Source organism: Eretmochelys imbricata, chromosome 2, assembly GCF_965152235.1.
Source record: "Eretmochelys imbricata isolate rEreImb1 chromosome 2, rEreImb1.hap1, whole genome shotgun sequence".
Lineage (NCBI taxonomy): Eukaryota > Metazoa > Chordata > Testudines > Cheloniidae > Eretmochelys > Eretmochelys imbricata.
In genome coordinates this window covers 81,308,919-81,330,358 of record NC_135573.1, presented here as the reverse complement: position 1 = coordinate 81,330,358, position 21,440 = coordinate 81,308,919, and the positions used below count along the sequence as shown (strand labels likewise).

The following is a 21,440-nucleotide window of genomic DNA, read 5'->3' as shown; positions in this document are numbered from 1 at the left end:
AGTTATTTTGTGTTCTTGGTCTTATCTCTTTTTCTTCTCTGGGTCATTTCCCTTTCCTTTAGTTAGAAAGCTGATATTCCTATTTTTGCTTATTAGCAAAGCTCTCCTCTTGTGTTTTTGTACCTTTATAAGCATATTGTTATCTGTTTTCCCAATTACTTTTATCTGTTCATTTCTTTGGATTAGGGTTCCTGATCTGTGATATTTAGTTCAGATAAACAATTTTTTTGCTCATTCTCTCAATGTTAGAGTTGTTTTGTGTGTGTGGTGAGCTGTAGCTCACAAAAGCTTATGCTCAAATACATTTGTTAGTCTCTAAGGTGCCACAAGTACTCCTTTTCTTCTAACTTGCTGAATAACCTTTCCTAAATTCTATTAATTCCAAATCCTTTCTAGCCCTTGCAGTTGTGAAGGAAGTCTAAAACATGACCTGGAAGGCTCAAAAACTGGAAGACAAAAAGAACCCAAAAGTATTCTCTTTTTTAAAAAAAAATCTCATGAATTTTTAAGCCGATCCCATCCTTGAGGCCTGACTCATGATTTTTGAATTCTGAGCGTTGTTTCAGTCTTCCACTGGGTGATGAGAGTAGCTCTTGCAGACTTTTTGACATATAGGGACAAGGCAAGGGCATGGAGAGACGATAACTGTCCCCCGCCCAGTACTGAGGGTTAGATTTCCACGGCAGGCTCTGGGGGAAGGGCAGGGAGAGGGGCACAGGGCGGTGCTGATCAGTGGGAAGTGGAACGTCGGTGACATCACCCTCAGTAGGCGCGTCAGAACAACGGAAGTACTTTCCCCCGACCAATGGGAAGTCTGATCTGAAGGTCACGGGGAGAGGGAAGTGGGGAGAAGCCGGAAGTGCTGGTTTCATTGTGTGTCTGACGCTGGTGACAGCTGCCCGGATTTCAGCCCCGCTGCCGCCGCCGCCGCGCCTCGTTCTCTGTCGCCGCCGCTTTCCTCGCGCGCCGTGTCTGTCTCCCGCCCGCCGCCCCGCTCTCTGGATGTGCAGATGGATCCGGTAGGAGTCGCCGCCGCCGCCGCCCCCGAGACCGGCCCAGGCCCCGCCTGGCAGAGCAAGGTGAGGGGAGGTACCGTGAGGGGCTCCTGCGGCCGGCGAAGGTCCCGTTCTGAGTCCCCGTCCCTGCGGGAGGCGCTGCCCCAGGGGTTTCTGCTGCGTGCCGGGGGGAGGAGCCGCAGATGAGTCACCGCAGGCGGCGGCTCCGGGCTCCGCTTCCCGCACCCAGCTGGCGCGGCCGGTTTGGCCGACCGCCCCCAGCCCAGGGCTGACCCAGACCCTGCGGGGGAGGGGGACCCAGCCTCCTTCTAGGGCGCGCGGAGGGCAGCAGAGACTGCTCCGGGCCTCAGGCAGTTTCTAGTGCTGGTGTTTCCAGTGTCCCTCCCTGAGCTGCGCCAAAGCTGCTCTTCCTCTCCAGGGACGAGTGAGATTTTAGGCTCACAGACTGTAGGGGCAGACGGGACTATCACGGCGTTGGACTAGATGACCTCCTGAGGCCCCTTCCAACCCTGATATTCTATGATTCTGTGATCATTTAGTCTGGCCTCCTGCACATCACAGGCCACAGAATCTCACCCCTTCCTGTAATAGACCCATAACCTCTGGCTGGGTCACTTAAGTCTTCAAATCTGTTGCCTAGGGAGGTGGTGGAATCTCCTTCCTTAGAAGTTTTTAAGGTCAGGCTGGACAAAGCCCTGGCTGGGATGATTTAATTGGGGATGGGTCCTGCTTTTGAGCAGGGGGTTGGACTAGATGACCTCCTGACGTCCCTTCCAACCCTGATATTCTATGATTCTATGAAATCTTCATTTAAAGACTTCAAGTTATAGAGAATCCACCATATCCTCTAGTTCAGACCAGTGAGTGACCTGTGCCCTACTTTACAGAGGAAGGTAAAAAACCTCCAGGGTTTCTGTCAATCTGACCTGGGGGAAATTCCTTCCTGCCCCCAAATATGGTGAGCTGTTAGACCCTGAGTATGTAAGCAGGACCCACGAGCCAGATGTGGGAAAGAATTTTCTATAGTAACTTGAAGCCCTCCCGTTCTGTAGCCATTGGAGATATTTATTGATAGCAGTCATGGGTAGGCCACATACTATTGTAGGCAATGTCATCATACTATTTCCTCCAAAAATTTATCAAGGTCAGTCTTGAAACAGGTGAGGGTTTTTTTACCTCCACTGCTTCCCTTGGATAACTGTTCCAGAACTTCACTGTTTTGGTGGTTAGAAATTTTCATCTGACTTCGAGCATAAACTTACTGATGGCTAGGTTATGTCCATTTGTTCTTATGCCAACATTGGTCCTTTACTTAAATAACTCATCTCGTTCCTTTGTGTTTACTCATCTAATGTATTTATAGAGAGAAATCGTATCTCTCCTGAGCTTTTGTTATGTTAGACTAAATAAGCCAAACTTTTTAAGACTACTCTCGTAAGGTAGGTGGTTCTTGTCTCTGATCATTCTAGTAGCCCTTCTCTCCATCTGTTCCAGTTTAAATTAATCTTTCTTAAATGTGGGAACTAGGAAGGAAACACCACAACAAAGTTAAACAATAGGCTGTTGCTAGGCTTGCCTTCAGTCTGTGTGGGGAGAAGCGGGGAGGGTATTAGAGGTTGCATTTGTGAGTTTGTATCTGGGAAGCTCAGAACAAAGACCGTCATGACAGGTAGCAAAAGACACCACGGTCCTGGGGAAAGGTCTGAGAACCAGGAGCTTCTGTGTCCTAACTGTTGCAAGTCACTTTTCACTTCTCTTCTCATGTCTAATGCAGTAGGGTTCAAACTGGATTCATGTTTGCATGGTGCTTTGAATGTGCTAAGTGCCATGTAAGTACTAAGCATGACCACATCTACCAATAGATCCATTTGGTACTTGAGTTAAAATTTGGCATGCCAATGGTAGAGTCCATTTTAGATGAACATATGCTATACCTTGCCATTACTGTGTATCTGCTCTGATGGAATTATTAAACTGTTCCCTCACAGAAGTGGTGAAATTTAGCATTGGGATCCACTTTCAGGTGCCAGGAGAGAACTAGAACTTGGCTCGAACCTGCTGGTGTAGCCTAAAGTAGGACATCTAACTGTGACAGACATGTAGAAATCAGTTTTTGTCTGTGGCTTGAAACCTCTTCCAGAATGTAATTTGGGTACAATGTGTCCTAACCAGTCTTGACCTGTTGTATTAAACTCTGAAAGATGGTGATCTACTCTGGCCTTTACTAACTTTGTCCTCGCTGTAATGACATGTGCTTGTAGACTAAAAAAGACTTAAGTGTGCCCGCAGAAGGACATGTTGAGGCATATTCAGCTCTAACTCAGCAGACTTTGTGCAAGGCAATGAGAAATGCACATAGATGAAATAAACATCTTTTAACATTTTCAGTAGTCAAATACTTTACTCTAAATTGCTTGAAGAAATTAAGAGTACACACAAATCTTTTCAGCAAAAAAAGGGGCTCAGAGTTGGTTGCCAAAACTGATGAGCAGACCTTTGTCTATTCCACTGCAGCCTGAAGTCAGCAGTGAACTGAAATTGATAAGTTTCTGTTCAGCTACTGCTTGCTGACCAAAGTTCCAGTTGGACCCTTCACAGGTGGATCAGTGCACTCAGACCTTGATTCTGAGCAAAACTGTAGCTCCGTTAAGTCAGTGACAAAACTCACATGGGATCCAGAATTTAGACCTATGAAATCTTCTTTTGGTTACATCTCAGAGATGTCTCCTTTAGTTTTGAAGGAATGTGTTGTCTGTTATCGTTTCCAGAGTCTGGAAAGGAAACCTTTAGTTGTACTTGTGATTATTTGGTGATCACCACTATTCCACAGGGGATTTTATCCTGGTGCCTAAAAGCTGCTAATATATTTTTCCTCTCTATTCTCTTACCATTTGGCAAACAGATCTTTCCTTCTCCTTGATGCTTCAGAGGGCACTGAAACAAACAAGTCTGTTCTCTAGTTTTCATTTTGTTTCAGTCTAAAAAATGTTGCTGAGAAATGTATAACACATTCTACTGGATTTTTTTTAAATCAATATCAACTTTAATGTGTTTTTCCTTAGAGTAAGTTACTTTTTAAGATGAATTTTGCTTTGTTTATACAGTGCGTGGCAGGATGTGGATCTGACTTGATCAAGATCTGTAGGTGCTGTGCTATGGCAATACTATCTCTAATAAAACCTCTAGAGTGAGTTGGTGGCCAGTTTAAAAATTGTTCTCTCCCTGTTGACGATATAGATGAAACACAATTCTTGAAAATAACAGGTTTCTTTACTGGGACACACTATCTTGGTTGTAAAAGTGCCTGAAACTTAGGGCCAGATATTCTGAAATTGCATCCACATGGGAATACTTCAGTTAGACTGCATTCAGGTGCAAAGTTTATCCTGCATGGCTGTATTTGGTGCCTGAAGTCTACAGAGTATTTAAACTTGTGAGCTAAGTTCTGCCTCCTTAGAGGTAGCCCAGCCCTGTGGACTTCATTACCAATCAATATGTAAATTTTCATAATTACTGTTTCACTATGATCTTTCAAGCAGTTTTAACTTGGAGACTTGGCTGAACCAGTGCATTTTGCACATTTATAACTCGGTATTCAAAGATATTTAACTTTTGTCATTCAAATGTTTGAACAGATAATTTTTCCAAATTTTTTTTTGGGGGCGGGGGGAGAAAATTCTGAGCTGAGAGAAAATATGGTAAACTTCAGCCCAAAAATGTTTTTCACATACCTTTCTCAAATGGGAGGTTTTACAGAAATTCCCAGTTCTGTCTGTCTGCTATTACCAGATGGCTCTTACAACATACTGTGTGAATATATTTTTTAACAATCCAAACCCTCTGAAGTATTGGCACTGCCCTCTTCCCTACTTACCTTATGGTGGTCACTTAAAGGAGTACTGTTGTACTTTAGTCTAACAGTGTTTGTGAGTCTGTGGAAGAAAGAGAAAATCTGAAGACTACATCAGTTTGCCCTGAACCTATTGGTAGTTTAACTGTATTAACAAACAAAGTAGCCCGTATGTCTAGTTGCCGTATTTCAACAAAATGTTTCTTTGCAGTGTCCATGGGGAGCCCCTAAAAATGTAGTAATATCATGCTCCCTTGCTGATGTGATGAGCGAACAGTTGGCAAAAGAGCTGCAACTGGAAGAAGAAAAAGTTGCTTTTCCTGAGGTGGTTACGTAAGTTAAACACCCTAGAACTTAAATGCTGGGTTAGTAAACTTGATTGCCTAGTCATTGTAGGTCTTCCTACATGGTATCTTAAGTAAACGTGTGTAGTTACAGTACCATAGTAAACATTTTCCTCATTCTGTCACCCTTTCTTGGTCCATTTCTGGTAGCTCTAGAAATGTATTGTTAAAAACACCTATTCTAGTGGTTCTCCAGTGCATGAATCATGTACTGGTACCATATGTACCATAAATGGTAAATTTTCAGAATGGAGTGGGGTAACTAGTGGTGTTCCCCAAGGGTCAATCCTAGGACCAGTCCTATTCAACTTATTCATAAATGATCTGGAGAAAGGGGTAAACAGTGAGGTGGCAAAGTTTGCAGATGATACTAAGCTGCTCAAGATAGTTAAGACCAAAGCAGACTGTGAAGAACTTCAAAAAGATCTCACAAAACTAAGTGATTGGGCAACAAAATGGCAAATGAAATTTAATGTGGATAAATGTAAAGTAATGCACATTGGAAAAAAATAACTCCAACTATACATACAATATGATGGGGGCTAATTTAGCTACAGCTAATCAGGAGAAAGATCTTGGAGTCGTCATGGATAGTTCTCTGAAGACGTCCACGCAGTGTGCAGCGGCAGTCAAAAAAGCAAACGGGATGTTAGGAATTGTTAAAAAAGGGATAGAGAATAAGATGGATAATATCTTATTGCCCTTATATAAATCCACGGTATGTCCACATCTTGAATACTGCGTACAGATGTGGTCCCCTCATCTCAAAAAAAATATATTGGCATTAGAAAAGGTTCAGAAAAGGGCAACTAAAGTGATTAGGGGTTTGGAACGGGTCCCATATGAGGAGAGATTAAAGAGGCTAGGACTTTTCATCTTGGAAAAGAGGAGACTGAGGGGGGATGTGATAGAGATATATAAAATCATGAGTGGTGTGGAGAAAGTGAATAAGGAAAAGTTATTTACTTGTTCCCATAATATAAGAACTAGGAGCCACCAAATGAAATTAATGGGCAGCAGTCAACCTGTGGAACTCCTTGCCTGAGGAGGTTGTGAAAGCTAGGACTATAACAGGGTTTGAAAGAGAACTGGATAAATTCATGGAGGTTAAGTCCATTAATGGCTGTTAGCCAGGATGGATAAGGAATGGTGTCCCTAGCCTCTGTTTGTCAGAGGGTGGAGATGGATGGCAGGAGAGAGATCACTTGATCATTACCTGTTAGGTCCACTCCCTCTGGGGCACCTGGCATTGGCCACTGTCGGTAGACAGGATACTGGTCTGGATGGACCTTTGGTCTGACCCAGTATGGCCATTCTTATGTTCTTATGTGGATCTCTTCATGACAGATCCTCTCATTATCTTGTTCTCTCCCCAGTTCATGCTTCTTTCTTGACTCTTCACTTTCATGAAGAGGGCTCTTTAGATCAACCAGAGGTACACAGAGGTCTTCCAGGGTATATCAACTAATCTAGATATTTGCCTAGTTTTACAAAAACCTACATAAAACGCACTAGCAAAGTCAGTACAAACTAAAATTTCATGTAGACAAAATGAGAAAATAAGCAATGTTTCAGTAATAGTGTGCTGTGACGCTTCTGAATTTTTGTTTGGTTTTGTAAGCAAGCACTTCTAAGTGAGGTGAAACTTGGGGTACGCAAGAAAAATCAGACTCTTAAGAGAGATGCATTATCCCCCCATTATTTTTAGCAAAAGTCACAGGCATGTCACGGGCTTATGTGAATTTTTGTTTCTTGCCCACGACCTATCTGTGACTTTTGCTTAAAATAACCATGACAAAATCTTAATCATAGTTAATTATTGAGAAGTTTTGCATTTAAATGCAGTTTCTCCAAATTCTGTCTTCAGTCTGGGATAAGTCAAGGGGATACAAGACTGTGTGTTTACTATGTTAACAGAACTTTTATTCCCTTTTTTTTTATTGTACTTAGTGTTGCTGAGGGGCCATTCATTACCGGAGAAAACACTGACACTTCCAGTGACCTAATGCTTGCCCAGATGCTGCAAATGGAGTTTGACAGGGAGTATGATGCGCAGCTTAGACGTGAGGAGAAAAAGTTCAATGGAGATAGCAAAGGTACTACCATCAGACATGACGGTCTTGTTAGACAAACAAGTACATTTATTTTGTGACACCTGTTTGAATTGACTGAGCTGCACAGTAGTGGTGAATGCATGTTAATTACAAAATTTCCAATTTGTTTTGTTTCCCAAGTCTCCATATCCTTTGAAAATTACCGAAAGGTGCATCCCTATGAGGATAGTGACAGCTCAGAAGATGAAGTTGACTGGCAGGATACCCGTCATGATCCCTATAGAGCAGGTACTGATTGAATTTACTGTGTGTACAAAATGTACTATATAAGCTGGGGTGGGCAAACTTTTTGGCCCAAGGGCCACATCTGGGTGGGGAAATTGCATGCAGGGCCGTGAATGGGGGGTTGGGGTGTGGGAGGGGGTGCCGTGTGCTGGAAGGGGCTCAGGGCAAGGGGTTGGGGAAAAGGAGGGGTGCAGGGTATACGAGGGGGCTCAGGGAAGGGGGTTGGGGTGCAGGAGGGGGCTTAGGGCAGAGGTGCAGGGAGGAGAGCAGGAGGGGGCTCAGGGAAGGGGGTAAGGGTTCAACGGGGGCTCAGGGCAGGGAGTTGGGGTGAGGGGTGCGGGTTCCAGCCTGGCGCCGCTTACCTGGAGCCGCTCCTGGAAGTGGCCAGCTCCGCTCCTAGAAGTGGCCGGCACCACATCCCTGCAGCCCCGGGGCAGGCAAAGAGCTCCGTGCGCTGCCCTCACCTGTGGGTACCTCCCCCGAAGTGGCACAGGGCCCGTGGCACCACGGAGGTGGCAATCCTGCGGGCCATAGTTTGCCCACCCCTGATTTAGGCCAAGATTCTCAAAAATGAGAGCCTGAAATTAGAAATGAGAGATACTAGGTACTTGGCCGTTTTGGGTACTCATGCTGTTTGTTTGTTTATTTATTTATTCTTTATTATTTAATTTAGGTCCTATTTTTAATATACTGGTCTCTGATTACATGTGCCCTTTGTAAAGTTCTTATTAAAAATTAGGTTGCCTATGGTTGTGTGTGTCGTAAAAGCAGTGCATTGTAATGAAGATTTCAATGCCCAAGATGCAGCACAGAACTCATTGATTAGTCTTAATAGCTGGGTATTTGAGGTTACCTGTTTGGAGGACATATGTGTCTTCATCTGTTCCTTCCTAGAGTATGTGCCAGACTGTGTAACGTAGGATTTATTATTTTAGAAGTCCCCGAAGTGTGCAGGATGCTTCGCAGAAGGGACTTTTGTTTGATCTTTACATTTTTAATTAATTAAATTGCTTTGCTTATTGTGCGCATCATGGAATAGTTCCAAATATATTACACCTATATTTGTGTATACATAAACTTTGACTTGTGTTGTTCATTATCGGCAGATAAACCCACCACTACTCCAAAAAAGGGCTTTATAGGAAAAGGAAAAGAAATTACCACCAAACATGATGAGGTTGTATGTGGAAGAAAGAATACTGCTCGAATGGAAAATGTAAGGTCCACCTTGTATGTACGCAAGCATAATATCTATAAATGCCTTAATTCAATCAGTATTTGGAGGATTTTAGAGAAATGTATGTTTGTGTGCTGTAGTATGTTGTTCTAACCGTCCTTTAAATGAAGATTGTGAAACATTTGGATTAACTTTTTCATAGAGGTAAGTATTGGTGGAAAACTGAATTTTTATTTCTAAACTGTTCAAGTAATACTGTATGTAAGTGATACAAAAATGTTTATGTACAGAAATAAATTACTTTAGCACAAATAAACCAGCAAGTTCAGTAATAAGAGGGGAAAATCATCAAGCATATGCTGGTAAACATCTCAGTCATGTAACCCAAATGATTTAAAAAACAGAATCATAAAATCATAGAATATCAGGGTTGGAAGGGACCTCAGGAGGTCATCTAGTCCAACCCCATGCTCAAAGCAGGACCAATCCCCAATTAAATCATCCCAGCCAGGGCTTTGTCAAGCCTGACCTTAAAAACTTCTAAGGAAGGGGATTCCACCATCTCCCTAGGTAACGCATTCCAGTGTTTCACCACCCTCCTAGTGAAGAAGTTTTTCCTAATATCCAACCTAAACCTCCCCCACTGCAACTTGAGACCATTACTCCTTGTCCTGTCCTCTTCTACCACCGAGAATAGCCTAGAACCATCCTCTGTGGAACCACCTCTCAGGTAGTTGAAAGAAGCTATCAAATCTCCTCTCATTCTTCTCTTCTGCAGACTAAACAATCCCAGTTCCCTCAGCCTCTCCTCATAAGTCATGTGTTCCAGACCCCTAATCATTTTTGTTGCCCTTCGCTGGACTCTCTCCAATTTATCCTCATCCTTCTTGTAGTGCGGGGCCCAAAACTGGACACAGTACTCCAGAGGAGGCCTCACCAATGTTGAATAGAGGGGAACGATCACGTCCCTCGATCTGCTCGCTATGCTCCTACTTATACATCCCAAAATGCCATTGGCCTTCTTGGCAACAAGGGCACGCTGCTGACTCATATCCAGCTTCTCGTCCACTGTCACCCCTAGGTCCTTTTCCGCAGAACTGCTGCCTAGCCATTCGGTCCCTAGTCTGTAGGTGTGCATTGGGTTCTTCCGTCCTAAGTGCAGGGTCCTGCACTTATCTTTATTGAACCTCATCAGATTTCTTTTGGCCCAATCCTCCAGTTTGTCTAGGTCCCTCTGTATCCTATCCCTGCCCTCCAGCATATCAACCACTCCTCCCAGTTTAGTATCATCCGCAAGTTTGCTGAGAGTGCAATCCACACCATCCTCCAGATCGTTTATGAAGATATTGAACAAAACCGGTCCCAGGACCAACCCCTGGGGCACTCCACTTGACACCGGCTGCCAACTAGACATGGAGCCATTGATCACTACCCGTTGAGCCCGACAATCTAGCCAACTTTCTACCCACCTTATAGTGCATTCATCCAGCCCGTACTTCTTTAACTTGCTGACAAGAATACTGTGGGAGACTGTGTCAAAAGTTTTGCTAAAGTCAAGAAACAATACATCCACTGCTTTCCCTTCATCCACAGAACCAGAAAAACCTTGTCTGAGTCAGGGAAACTGAATCTTAATCACTTACTGCAGAATGCTGGCTTATAATCTGTCTATCCACAGCAGTAAATATTTGCAATTTGCATTAACATAGCTGTATCAAAAAATATTGGAAAGAAGGAAATGCATGCCAGTATTATCTTTATAGGATAAGTGATGTGTAATCTACTTAAAGAGTGGGTTAGAGCAATTGCTTAGCTCTTGATTTTAAATTATATTAGAACATTTTGTTAACGCTCTGTAAAACTTGTTTGGTGGAATGCTGTCACAGAAGCCATTTACTGAAGCGTCCACTCTTCCAGTTCTGAAGCTAAGCATTATAAAAGTTAGTTCTTGAATATTTGAATCAAAATCTTGTTCATTTTCTGTATCTTTCTCTGTCTCAAGTAGTAGTAGTTTAAATTGTCTGTTTTGTAGTTTGGGCCTGATTTCCAGGTTGGAGATGGAATTGGAATGGATTTAAAACTATCCAATCAAGTCTTTAATGCCTTAAAGCAACATGCATACTCTGAGGAACGTCGAAGTGCCAGGCTTCATGAGAAGAAAGAGCATTCTACTGCGGTATGTCTTGCTTAGCCATTTTAAATCCCAAACTTTCCATACCAACTTGCATATCATTTTGATATATTTTAGAAAAAATAATCCATTTTGACTAAACCAAACGAGCAATGTTTGACTAGGGGTTTACTGAAGGTTGTATTGTATTAACTCCTACAGTGGGATACTCTTGCCTTCATCTAAGCCACATGTATTGTGCTCAGATACTGTGATCACAGCTGCCGTATAAATGCATGCAATATTTTGATAGGCTTCCCAAAATAAGAGTATTCAAGTTTCATTACCAGTTTGCTTGTGTTTTCTGTATCTTTAATACCTTGGAGCTGATCATCTGCTTCACAACTATTCCTGGAATTTTCTCTAGAACTTGGTTAGAGAAATTCTGAGAAAAGAAGGGATTAATCCTAGATACCTGGAGTATATTACTTTAAATTATCTTCATAACCAGAGCTTCAGGAAGATAGGTCGCTAATTGAAGTCCCTCAACTTGTCATCTAGAAAACCAGTTGGTATTTGTGATTCGATGAACAGTTGATTTTTTTAGGGGGAGGGCGGAGGGAATTCTAGTGCAGTGTTCTTATAGATTCATAGATATTTAGGTCAGAAGGGACAATTATGATCATCTAGTCTGACCTGCACAACGCAGGCCACAGAATTTCACCCACCACTCCTGCAAAAAACCTCACACCTATATCTGTGCTATTGAAATCCTCAAATCATAGTTTAAAGACTTCAAGGAGCAGAGAATCCTCCAGCAAGTGACCCGTGCCCCATGCTACAGAGGAAGGCGAAAAACCTCCAGGGCCTCTTCCAGTCTGCCCTTGATTTTTGCCACTGAGTTATGGTGATTTGGACAGCTCTTAACCTTTCTCTATCTCAGTGTTGTCAGTCACTAAAATGGGTATAATACCTAAGCATCTCTGAGGTACTTAGCCTTAATATTTGTAAAGGTCTTTGAGACTCGGATATGAAATGTGCAATATAAAGTGCTGATAATGCTCTTCTCTGTGCATGACAGAAAAGATGTGGTCCTTGCCCCAAGGAGTTTACAATCTATAAAAAAAAATATTAAGTAAAGTAAGTCTTGGGATAAAAGAGTTGTTCTGCTACAGTGTAAAAACAAGAACAACCTACTTATGCTTTTTCTCCTAGATTGTTCATGAGAACACATTTTGCCAGCTGATTCAAATCAGATGGAAAGGGTATTATCCTCTAAATAATCAGAACCACCATTAGGTTTAAATGAATTTACATAACTCATTCACATGTTTACTTTCTTTCTCCCTTTCTCCTGTAGGAGAAAGCAGTGGATCCTAAAACACGTTTAATTTTGTACAAGATGGTCAATGCTGGGATACTGGAGACCATCACTGGCTGCATTAGCACAGGAAAAGAATCTGTTGTTTTTCATGCTTATGGAGGAAAGTAAGTGTGATTGTCATGCTTTGGGGTGCAATCCAGACTAGTAAGGGGTTGTCACTACTTGTTCTGCAACCCTAGGATGCTTTAGAGTGCTTTGTTGCTGTAGCTCCCAGGCTGGGAGGGCTCTCAGCAAGCCTACAAGTCAAACCCTGAGTGTTTCTGTGCAGTAGACAGCCCTGGTTCAGCAGCCTCTCTACAGCCCCACGCTGGCTTTCACCAACCTGGGTTACAACCAGCAAGGTGACCCCAACACACTCCCAGTACTGAATTTTCCCAAAATTGTGTGCGCTGCAATATCCAGCCCTTTCCTGGTAAGTTGAGAGAGAGATGGTTCATTTGTTCCTTTAAAACAGTGGTTCTCAAACTTTTGTACTGGTGACCCCTTTCATACAACAAGCCTCTGAGTATGACCCCCTGTTATAAATTTAAAAACATCTTTTAAATATATTTAACAGTATTGTAAATGCTGGAGGCAAAGCAAGGTTTGGGGTGGGTGCTGACAGCTCGCAATCTTTATATTTATAAGAAGTTTATATATAAAATGATACATTGTAAAAAGCCAAAAAGTACATTTTAAAAAAAAATCCTTGCTGTTTTCCTTCTCCAAAATAGCCTGGAAAATGAACATAAAACTTAAGTATAAAACTTCATGTGCTTGTACATGTGCCCTGGTTCTGGGCCCCCCTTCGGTGTTAGGCCTCATGCCCTTGCCTGTCTTTTTTTCTTCTTTTTTTTGCCATTATCCCACTCAGGCTGGGATCTGGGTGCAATACTTGCTCTGTCAGTCACTTATTTAACCCAGCAGGTCCAACTAGACATCTGCATTTCTTCCCTTTGGGAGCAAATGGAAGAGTGACCAAACAGTTGTCTTAAAACAATTGTTTTTATTTAGCAATAGAAACGAAGCGTTAGAGGATTTTAAAACTGACATCAACTATTAGGTCTCTTACATAAAGTACTACCATTCCTGATGGTGACCTAGGCAGTCATAGGTTCTTAAAGGTGCTTGAAGTGTCCTTTAATGCTGCCATAGTTCTTTGTTCTCCTGCATCTGGGGTTTGGCCTTTCCTTGTCAAACCAGTTTCATAGGCTGATTGGAGACAGAATCAGCAAAGCTAATCGTTCTGGCATTGTCCTTTAACTCTTAAATATTTTCTGATAAGTAGGTATCTTGAGCCATCCTTCTCTTTCCTCCCTGTATTCCAATATTTTCATATAAGAAACATATTCATATAGAAAACATCATTCCAATAACCAGACCTACAGTATTCATAAATTATTATAGGATAGTTCCATAATTGTCATAAAATGTTAACCTGGGTTTCAACTCTATCCACTGTACAGACAAACATCAACAGAGGGAAGAAAGTAGACTATAAAAAAGGGCTATTGCTTGGTTGGAGACACAATGATTTCCACATTTCACCTTTTACAGAGGTTGCATTTAACCGAGTAATATTTAAACTGTATCAGTTCCATGTCATTCTAGAAATGTATAATAAGCCTACTTGATAAACTTTTGGTCTTCATAATTGAAGTCCATCAGAAGCTATTAATACTATAATTAGTTTAAGAACCAAGTTTAGCCAGGGAACTCTGCAGTCTTTTCATGGACTTAACTTCAACATTATATGCAGTGTTTTGTTTCTGCATGATCTTAACAGCTTTTTTAGAAACAAACAAACTCAATTGATTGTGCTCAGAGACCTAGATGTAGATTAAACATTTAATTTTTGTTCTGTGTTCTTTTTTTCTATCGTAAGAACGGGTGTGGATGATAAAGCTGTACCTCCAGAATGTGCCTTAAAGGTATTTAAAACTACCCTTAATGAATTCAAGAACCGTGACAAATACATTAAGGATGACTACAGGTTTAAAGATCGCTTCAGTAAACTGAATCCACGGAAGGTTATCCGTATGTGGGCAGAGAAAGAAATGCACAATCTAACAAGGTACAAAACAGTATAGGTGGTATTAGTGTCTGACTTTTTTTTTTCCTATTTTTTCAAGGAAGTTTTGCTAGATCACTGTAAAGTCCTACTTTGATGTGGGGGGCCTTAATGCATATGTTTACTCCAACTCTCATATCTTATTATATATTTTAATTCATACAGTTGAGATACTACAAATGTTCAGGCTCTTATTCCCTATATGCTTCAAGTTCAAGATTGTATAACTGAGCACATTTATTTTGTATATTGGGAAATCTTTCAAGTAAAAATGTGTCCATTGGTAATTTGAAATTGTTGCCAGACCTCTATTGTAATCGAGTCTTGAAGCCACTAGCATCTACCTCTGAAAATTACAATCTAAAATGAAACCAAAAGGTTTGTAGCCTTCAAGGCATAATGTTTTTGGAATCTACTATGTGGCTTCCAATGCTTTCATGTATATTCTATGTGAATTACTACATTGATCCAGAATAAGCTTGCAAAAATGTTTTAGCACCAGAGAAGGGCTAGCATGAATTTTTGACTTACTCTTGGAATAATATCTGTCTTCTGATCTACAGAATGCAGAAAGCAGGAATCCCTTGTCCAGAAGTGGTTATGCTTAAGAAACACATCTTGGTGATGTCTTTCATTGGCCTGGATCAAGTTCCAGCTCCTAAACTGAAGGAAGTAAAACTCAATAGTGAAGACATGAAAAAGGCCTACTATCAAATTCTTCATGTAAGATGATGCTGATGTCTTTACTCAACGTTCTGGCAACAATTCCTGGGGGAGTACTATAGATGAGTTGTACATATGTATTCTTCACAATATATAAAACCTCTGGACCTCCATATCAGTAATGTTTTGCAATAGGTATATTTTGTGGCACATGAATAAACAAGGATAAATCAGAAATGATGTGTGAGAGGAAAAATAAGACTTGGGTAGAAAATAAACTTAATGCTGAGTGGTGGCAAACTGGTGCTTGGTAGAAAACAGCTATTCCAGGTTAAAGGTCCCAGATTTAGGAAGAATTACTCCTAGGGGAATTCTGGGCCACTGCGTGCACACAGTTCATGTCCCCTGTAGATTTCTTTGCTTCCCTGCAGAAAAATGACTTTCTGACGGGAAAGCAAAGGGAAGCCGCAAGAGCGGTCACATGCCCCTGCCCAGCAGCGTGAGCACATTGTTTCACGTGCCTGGAGCACCTGGTGGAGAGGTAATCACCACAGGGGAGGGAGGCTATTGACATTCTGGCTGATGGCTCCTACCCTGTGCTGGGCTCAGCTGCTAGTCCTGACTAGGCTGGGAGCAGGGGAGGACAGGACTTGTTCTTCCCCTGCAAGGAGCCAGTGCTGGATCAGACCCATCCCCAGAAACCTCTCCTGGCTACATGAAGGTCTTCCCCTGCCCCGCTTCCTGCCCCCATTGCTCCTCAGTGTGGGGGATGGGATCACTACAGTGAACTGATTTTCCCCATCTGCCCAACCCCTGTGCATTTGGCACCCCACCCTGCTGAGCCTCACCCCCTGCATCCGGACCCCCCACCTCTGGGGCTCAGCAGGATTGTCTGGGTGCAACCACCTTCACGTGGACCCCTGTGCAGAGTCCCATTGCTCCTGCACCCAGAACTCCCCAGCAAGCTCCTGTGCATCCAGGTTGTACCACATAGAGCCCTCTCACCCCACACTTGGATCCTCCCCACACATGCACTAAGCCCCTCCACACTTGAATCTTGCCAGGCTGAGGCTGAGCCTTCCTGCCTACACCATGCTGGAGCTTCCACATTTATTTATTGATAAATAAAATTTGACTAATTTTAAAATATTGTGTGCAGAATTTTTAATTTTTTGGTGCAGAATTCCCTCAGGAGTAAAGAATATTAGTGATCTAGTGAGTGTCTCGTCTGAATTCTTCTTCTGGTCCTATATAAATACTTGTATTATCATTTTTAAACTCTCTAATGTACCTTTGCTAAGTAACCTTTAAATGGCTCCATTAACCAAACTGTCCTGTTGATTTGTTTCAGGGGTGAGAGGGAAGTGTGAGGGTAACTGAGGTGGGATGAAAGTTATTCTGGTTTAAACAAAAACAGTGGAGGACTTTAAAGCCGTTTAACTGTCTCAACAGTCTGATATAAACCCATCAGTGTGAGTGCTAGAGAATAAAATTATAGCCCTTGACCTGCAATTGTAAATACTTAATTGCTTATTCTCCATTTCAGCTGGATCAAATAATATGTTATCAGTTGTGTGTACGTACTCTCAAATTCACTCTTATGACTTGTTTTTCTGTAGTGAGAAAAGCTAAGTAGAAACTAAAGATTCCTTGCAGTTAAACCCTGAGGCTTGTGGAGCTACACACATTGTTTAAACTGAACTTAGTTTGTGTTGGGCACTGTTCAATACATAAAGGAAGTTCAGGTCCTTGCTCAAAGTAACTCAGTTGACATTCTGCCGATATGATGCAGATGCATAAACCCAGAATGAACAATGTAAGATTGAATCTCAGAGGTGTCTTTCTCCTACTTAGCGTTGAAGTATTCGGACTCTCACTATTGAAGTTCAGCTTGATTCATTTTGTGTAATTTCTAATGTATGACTCTGGGTGAAAAGTCATCAGTGAGTGCTTATCTGTTTGATAGGGGGTGAGGTAAAAGAGTTGTCTAAACATGCCTATCTATTGCAGTTGGACTGGTGGACAGAGTTCAGATAAGTTCACTAGTCTTAATGCTTTTCTTTAGCATAACTGTTTTCCTTGAAATTCTGAACATTTAGTTTCTATTTAACAGGAATAAAAGATGTGATGTCACAATTCCTCACATTAACCCAACTGCATGTATACTTGAAATGTGACTACTAGTTGGGTGGAAAACATGCTTTGCTTTACCTTGGTTGTACAAACAGTGCTGATTGATCAATTACTACTCAAACAAGTATTCTTTGCTTAATTAATCATTTGTCTGACCTCTCGCAGATGATGCAACAATTATATAAAGAGTGCTCACTTGTTCATGCTGACCTGAGTGAGTACAACATGCTATGGCACGATGGAAAGGTGAGCATATTCTTAAAGTAGGAAAAAAAAGGTGTATTTAATGTTGAGTGTCCGTATGCTCTATGTGAACCAGAATGTTTCTCTCTTTACTTTAGGTCTGGTTAATTGATGTAAGTCAATCTGTGGAGCCAACCCATCCTCATGGACTTGAGTTTTTGTTCAGAGACTGTAGGAATGTTTCACAGGTAGGGGTTCTGCAGTTAGTGACCTCTGCTTGTGTTTTTTTTTTCCTGTAGTTGAACTCTGATGTAAAAGGCTTTTTCTGGGGGTGGGGAACAGACTTTTTTAAATATATGAAGTTGATAAAATCATCAAATTCAGTTTTGGAAATGATCACTTGTCTATAAAAATTCACTTGTAAATGTTGAGTGGTGTGTTCAGATACAGGAAGACCATATTGGAGTGAGATTGAGCATTAGAGAGGAATAAAATGGTGCTCCTAGAATTGAAATATGCTCTTGGATCATGTTGCTTGGTTGTCTTGGGGGGGAAGGGAGTCAAGCTTAAGTGCTACTTCCATATCTGATTAGTAATTGTAGTTTGTGAAATACACCAGGTACTATTTTATAAAATCTGGTTAAAGACACTGTAATACATTCTTTCATTTTTAACAGTTCTTCCAGAAGGGAGGTGTATCAGAAGCACCTAATGAACGGGAGCTCTTCAATGCTGTCTCAGGTTTAAATATTGCAGCTGACAATGAAGTTGATTTCCTAGCTGAGGTAAGAGTCCCTCTGTGGGTGATATCTAACACTAGTAAATTAAGGTCCGCTAGCTAGCAGCCAGCCACAATCCTATTTCTTCAACATTCTTAGTTGTTATGACTAATCCTGTTAGGATAGCTGGTGAAACTGTAGTAAACCTAAATCTCCAGCTTTTCAAATTCCGATTTTTTTCTACATTGAAATAGCAATAGCAGAAGCTGATACAACTGGTATAATTTGTCTGTATGTTAATAGCTCTTTACATTATCTTACATATAACTGAGGTTGTTTTAATTAAGTCACAATGTTTTTAGACCACTGAATAAAGGGTTTTTTTAAATAAAAATACTAGTGGGGTCACGCAAGGACAAAGAAGCTATTTTAAAAATTATCTAACTTTTATTGCTTATTTTCCATTTTAAATGCAAAAGGTTAGAACCTAAAAATAAAGCTTATGTGCTAGGATTCTCAAAAATTTAAGATCCTAAAATTAGACTTCTAAAGCCACATTTAACTTCCTGATTTTTTTTTTTAATCTTGCCTGTAACTCATTTCTTAAGTGCATCCTGATGTCATTTCAATTACATTCTGACAAATACGGGATGAAGCGGGAGAGGTCTTAAGCAGGAAGAGGGGATGTGTGTTTATATAGAGAAATTTTTAATGTCTTCAAGCATTCTTGAGTTACTAGGTAAAAGGGCTCTTAATAGTAGTAAAGCATTGGAGAGTTGTCCTGATAGGCCCTAGCAGTGCAGACCCATGCTGGTCCCAGCCATAAAACTGTGTATTTCTGTATTAATGCAGAAACATATAGGAGGTGAGAAATTTAGTTCTGTTCAGCTCCTGAGCTGGGTGTACTACCAGTGTGCTCAGCCAAAGGAGGAAAGAAATAAGACACAATGTAACATTCTAGGGAACTGCTAGCTATTTCATCAGTGTTATTTCAGTTTTTCTCCACTCTCAAATGCTGGTAAGTCTCCATGCTTCATTGAGTTGTAAGATGGTTGTGGTGTTCTCCTACGAAATCCTTTGACTATTTTGTTTTATGATTTGCCATAATAGGGAGAGGTGCATTAATGTGTGAATGTTGTTACACAATCTGATCTTTCAAAGCGTAATTTCGATAGCCCCTCTGTAAGCTTCAAACCATAACTTCCAAGCTGTTAGGGACACCAGTGTGAAGCCCCAGTATCTCCCTATTTACATTCCTTCTTTTTTCTTTTTTGTTTTCTCTTCTTTGAGTATTGGAGAAAGTAGTGCCCCAGACTAGCTCTTTATAGGCTGCAGACCAAAACAGAATAGGACTGTACTATTTTAATCATGTAAAGCACTTGAGTGTGACTTTATTTACTGCTCTGCTAGTACCATTGACATCGGGGGTGGGCTGGGCTGTCCCATCATGAGGCTACTCTGGAACTTCCACCACTGTTCAGGGGGGGTTGAGATACAGCAGTGTTGTTTTAGGCTTGACAAAATTGACACTTAAGTGCTTTTGGGGAAATTCTGGACACAGTCTAGACTATGGGGACCTTCCCCCTCGAAAAACCCTGTCCCTGAAAGCATTGTATGTACTTCTGTTCCATTAATTTGCTCAAGGTAGATGCTTCTTAATATCTCCTAAACTTTGCATATCACACCCTTGTTTAAAGCTGAGGTGGCTGAACCACTGAAAGCATTAGATGTTCAGGAAATGGATCATAATATGTGAACTAGTTTACTCCTGTAAACTAGTTGTTTTAACAAACTATTTTGAAGCACATGCTTACAGGCCCAGTTTTTACGAAAGCTTCAGAGTGGATTTATTTCTGTCTTACAGATTGAAGCTTTGGAGAAAATGAATGAAGATCATGTGCAGAAACATGGAAAGAAGACGTCTCCATTTTCAAGTGATGGAGATCCACCAATAATATACAATGAATAGCACCGAATGCATAACTGCTTTAAAAGAAACAAGTTCGCTGCTTCTAACCATGTTAGAGGCGTGGTAAAGTCACCTTCCAAAGATGAGGGAATGTGTGGTTGACTTGGAATACCAAAAAGGAAAACACAATGAGTGTACCTTGGTGCTTGTGTTTTTTATATTGGCCTGCAAGTTAGGCTCTTGGGATTTTAGAATGGCACTGTGAATAGAATGTCACCACATCTAATGTTCTGATGATTTAACCAACCTTTCAGTTACTTTAGATTATTATAGCTGAGTTAATCATATTTGGCATGATTCAGAGTTTAAATGTCTTCAATTTTTTTTAAATTGACAATTCCAGACTAGTAGTGGCTACCATGTAAATGGTAGGGAAGAGCAGTAGTCCCTATCATCCTCCCCTTTGCCACCCCTAAAACCTATCTGGTTTAAGATTCTATATCTATATGTACACAACGTAGGTGTAGCCCATTTTTTCCACATTTAAAACAAACAAAAAAATTAAATTAGACAGTCACAAAAATCTGATTTCTTAATGTAACCATCTTTCACACATTTTAAAATCTTTTTTTTTCTTCACGTAAATGGAATGTGGCTTAATCTGCTTGTCTAAATATAATTGCATGCAACATGGTGGAGAGCAAGCCTGAACTGTCCAGAGGGCTGAGTTGGCAACGTCAGGACCTCCTGCTGGCTGCACTCCGTTTCCATAAAATGGAGCAGATAGCAGTAATCTTTATTTGTACTATAGAAATCCTTCAGTGTACAGGTTGGATCAAAATGGATCCTCTGCATTCAGCCTATATTGAAACTCTGGGTTGTACTTTGGAAACTTCTGATTTGACTAAAGTCAAATTAGAAATCTTAACAGAACCAAAGCTGATTATCACAATTTATTTCTTGCCACAGTTTCATTGTGTAATAAATCAAGATGAACATGTTTTGAGGTTTTTCTCCTACTAAAGTAGAAATTAAGAAAATGCTTGTGTTTTTCATTGACTTTTTGACTAAAAAGTATTTAATCTTTTGTTTCTTATATATTTATATATAACCTTTTAATCCTGTCCAGATCTCACTAGAATTACAGTCTGACAAAAATTTATTTCTGTGAAACAATGCATTTAGAAGATGAGCTGATTTAACGGGATGGTATGAATTAGAAAATTCTGAAGATTAAATCATTTTCTGTATATTTATTTTATTGCCCTTTGTAATGGTACTTGTTACCAGGCAGGATAAATTGTTGCTGTGTGTGACATTCTCTGTGTGCTGTGCAGGTGCTCTTCCTGTTGGAAAATGAATGGTGAAGTAAAACCTTGAGATCTTGTGGCTGTATTCTTGTGTAGTATGTTGTTGAGACATTGCACTGACTTGAGTTAGTCCTAAAAGCCTTGTCAGCAACAGATCACTTGGAACTAGTGTTCCAGATGGGACTAAACTATGTCAGCATCATTACACACAACATCATAACTGGGTGGCTTGAGTAATCTTACCTCTTAAACT

The 21,440-nt window shown here is 41.0% G+C and overlaps 1 protein-coding gene across 2 annotated transcripts; it reads left to right on the top strand.

Annotated features, from left to right (window-relative positions):
* Positions 1-853: 853 nt before the first annotated feature.
* RIOK3 (RIO kinase 3) lies at positions 854-21,264 on the top strand. Of its 2 annotated transcripts, XM_077810367.1 has the most exons (13): positions 854-1,079; positions 5,078-5,199; positions 7,161-7,306; positions 7,445-7,552; positions 8,656-8,765; positions 10,759-10,902; positions 12,197-12,324; positions 14,085-14,273; positions 14,834-14,993; positions 17,232-17,312; positions 17,408-17,497; positions 17,927-18,034; positions 19,833-21,264. In XM_077810367.1, exons 1-13 carry the CDS (start codon positions 1,011-1,013, stop codon positions 19,935-19,937), a joined length of 1,560 nt encoding a protein of 519 aa, XP_077666493.1. In that variant the 5' UTR covers positions 854-1,010; the 3' UTR covers positions 19,938-21,264. The 2 variants fall into 2 exon arrangements, with proteins under 2 accessions (XP_077666493.1, XP_077666494.1); XM_077810368.1 differs by lacking the exon at positions 5,078-5,199 and having other exon boundaries at positions 859-1,079.
* Positions 21,265-21,440: the final 176 nt, after the last annotated feature.

What these genes read in the sequence shown, in the direction of transcription:
- RIOK3 (XM_077810367.1), top strand. Translation starts at nt 1,011, where the DNA reads ATGGATCCGGTAGGAGTCGCCGCCGCCGCCGCCCCCGAGACCGGCCCA. An exon ending in ACTGTAGGAATGTTTCACAG is followed by an intron (nt 17,498 to 17,926) that starts GTAGGGGTTCTG and finishes CATTTTTAACAG; the next exon opens with TTCTTCCAGAAGGGAGGTGT. An exon ending in AAGTTGATTTCCTAGCTGAG is followed by an intron (nt 18,035 to 19,832) that starts GTAAGAGTCCCT and finishes TCTGTCTTACAG; the next exon opens with ATTGAAGCTTTGGAGAAAAT.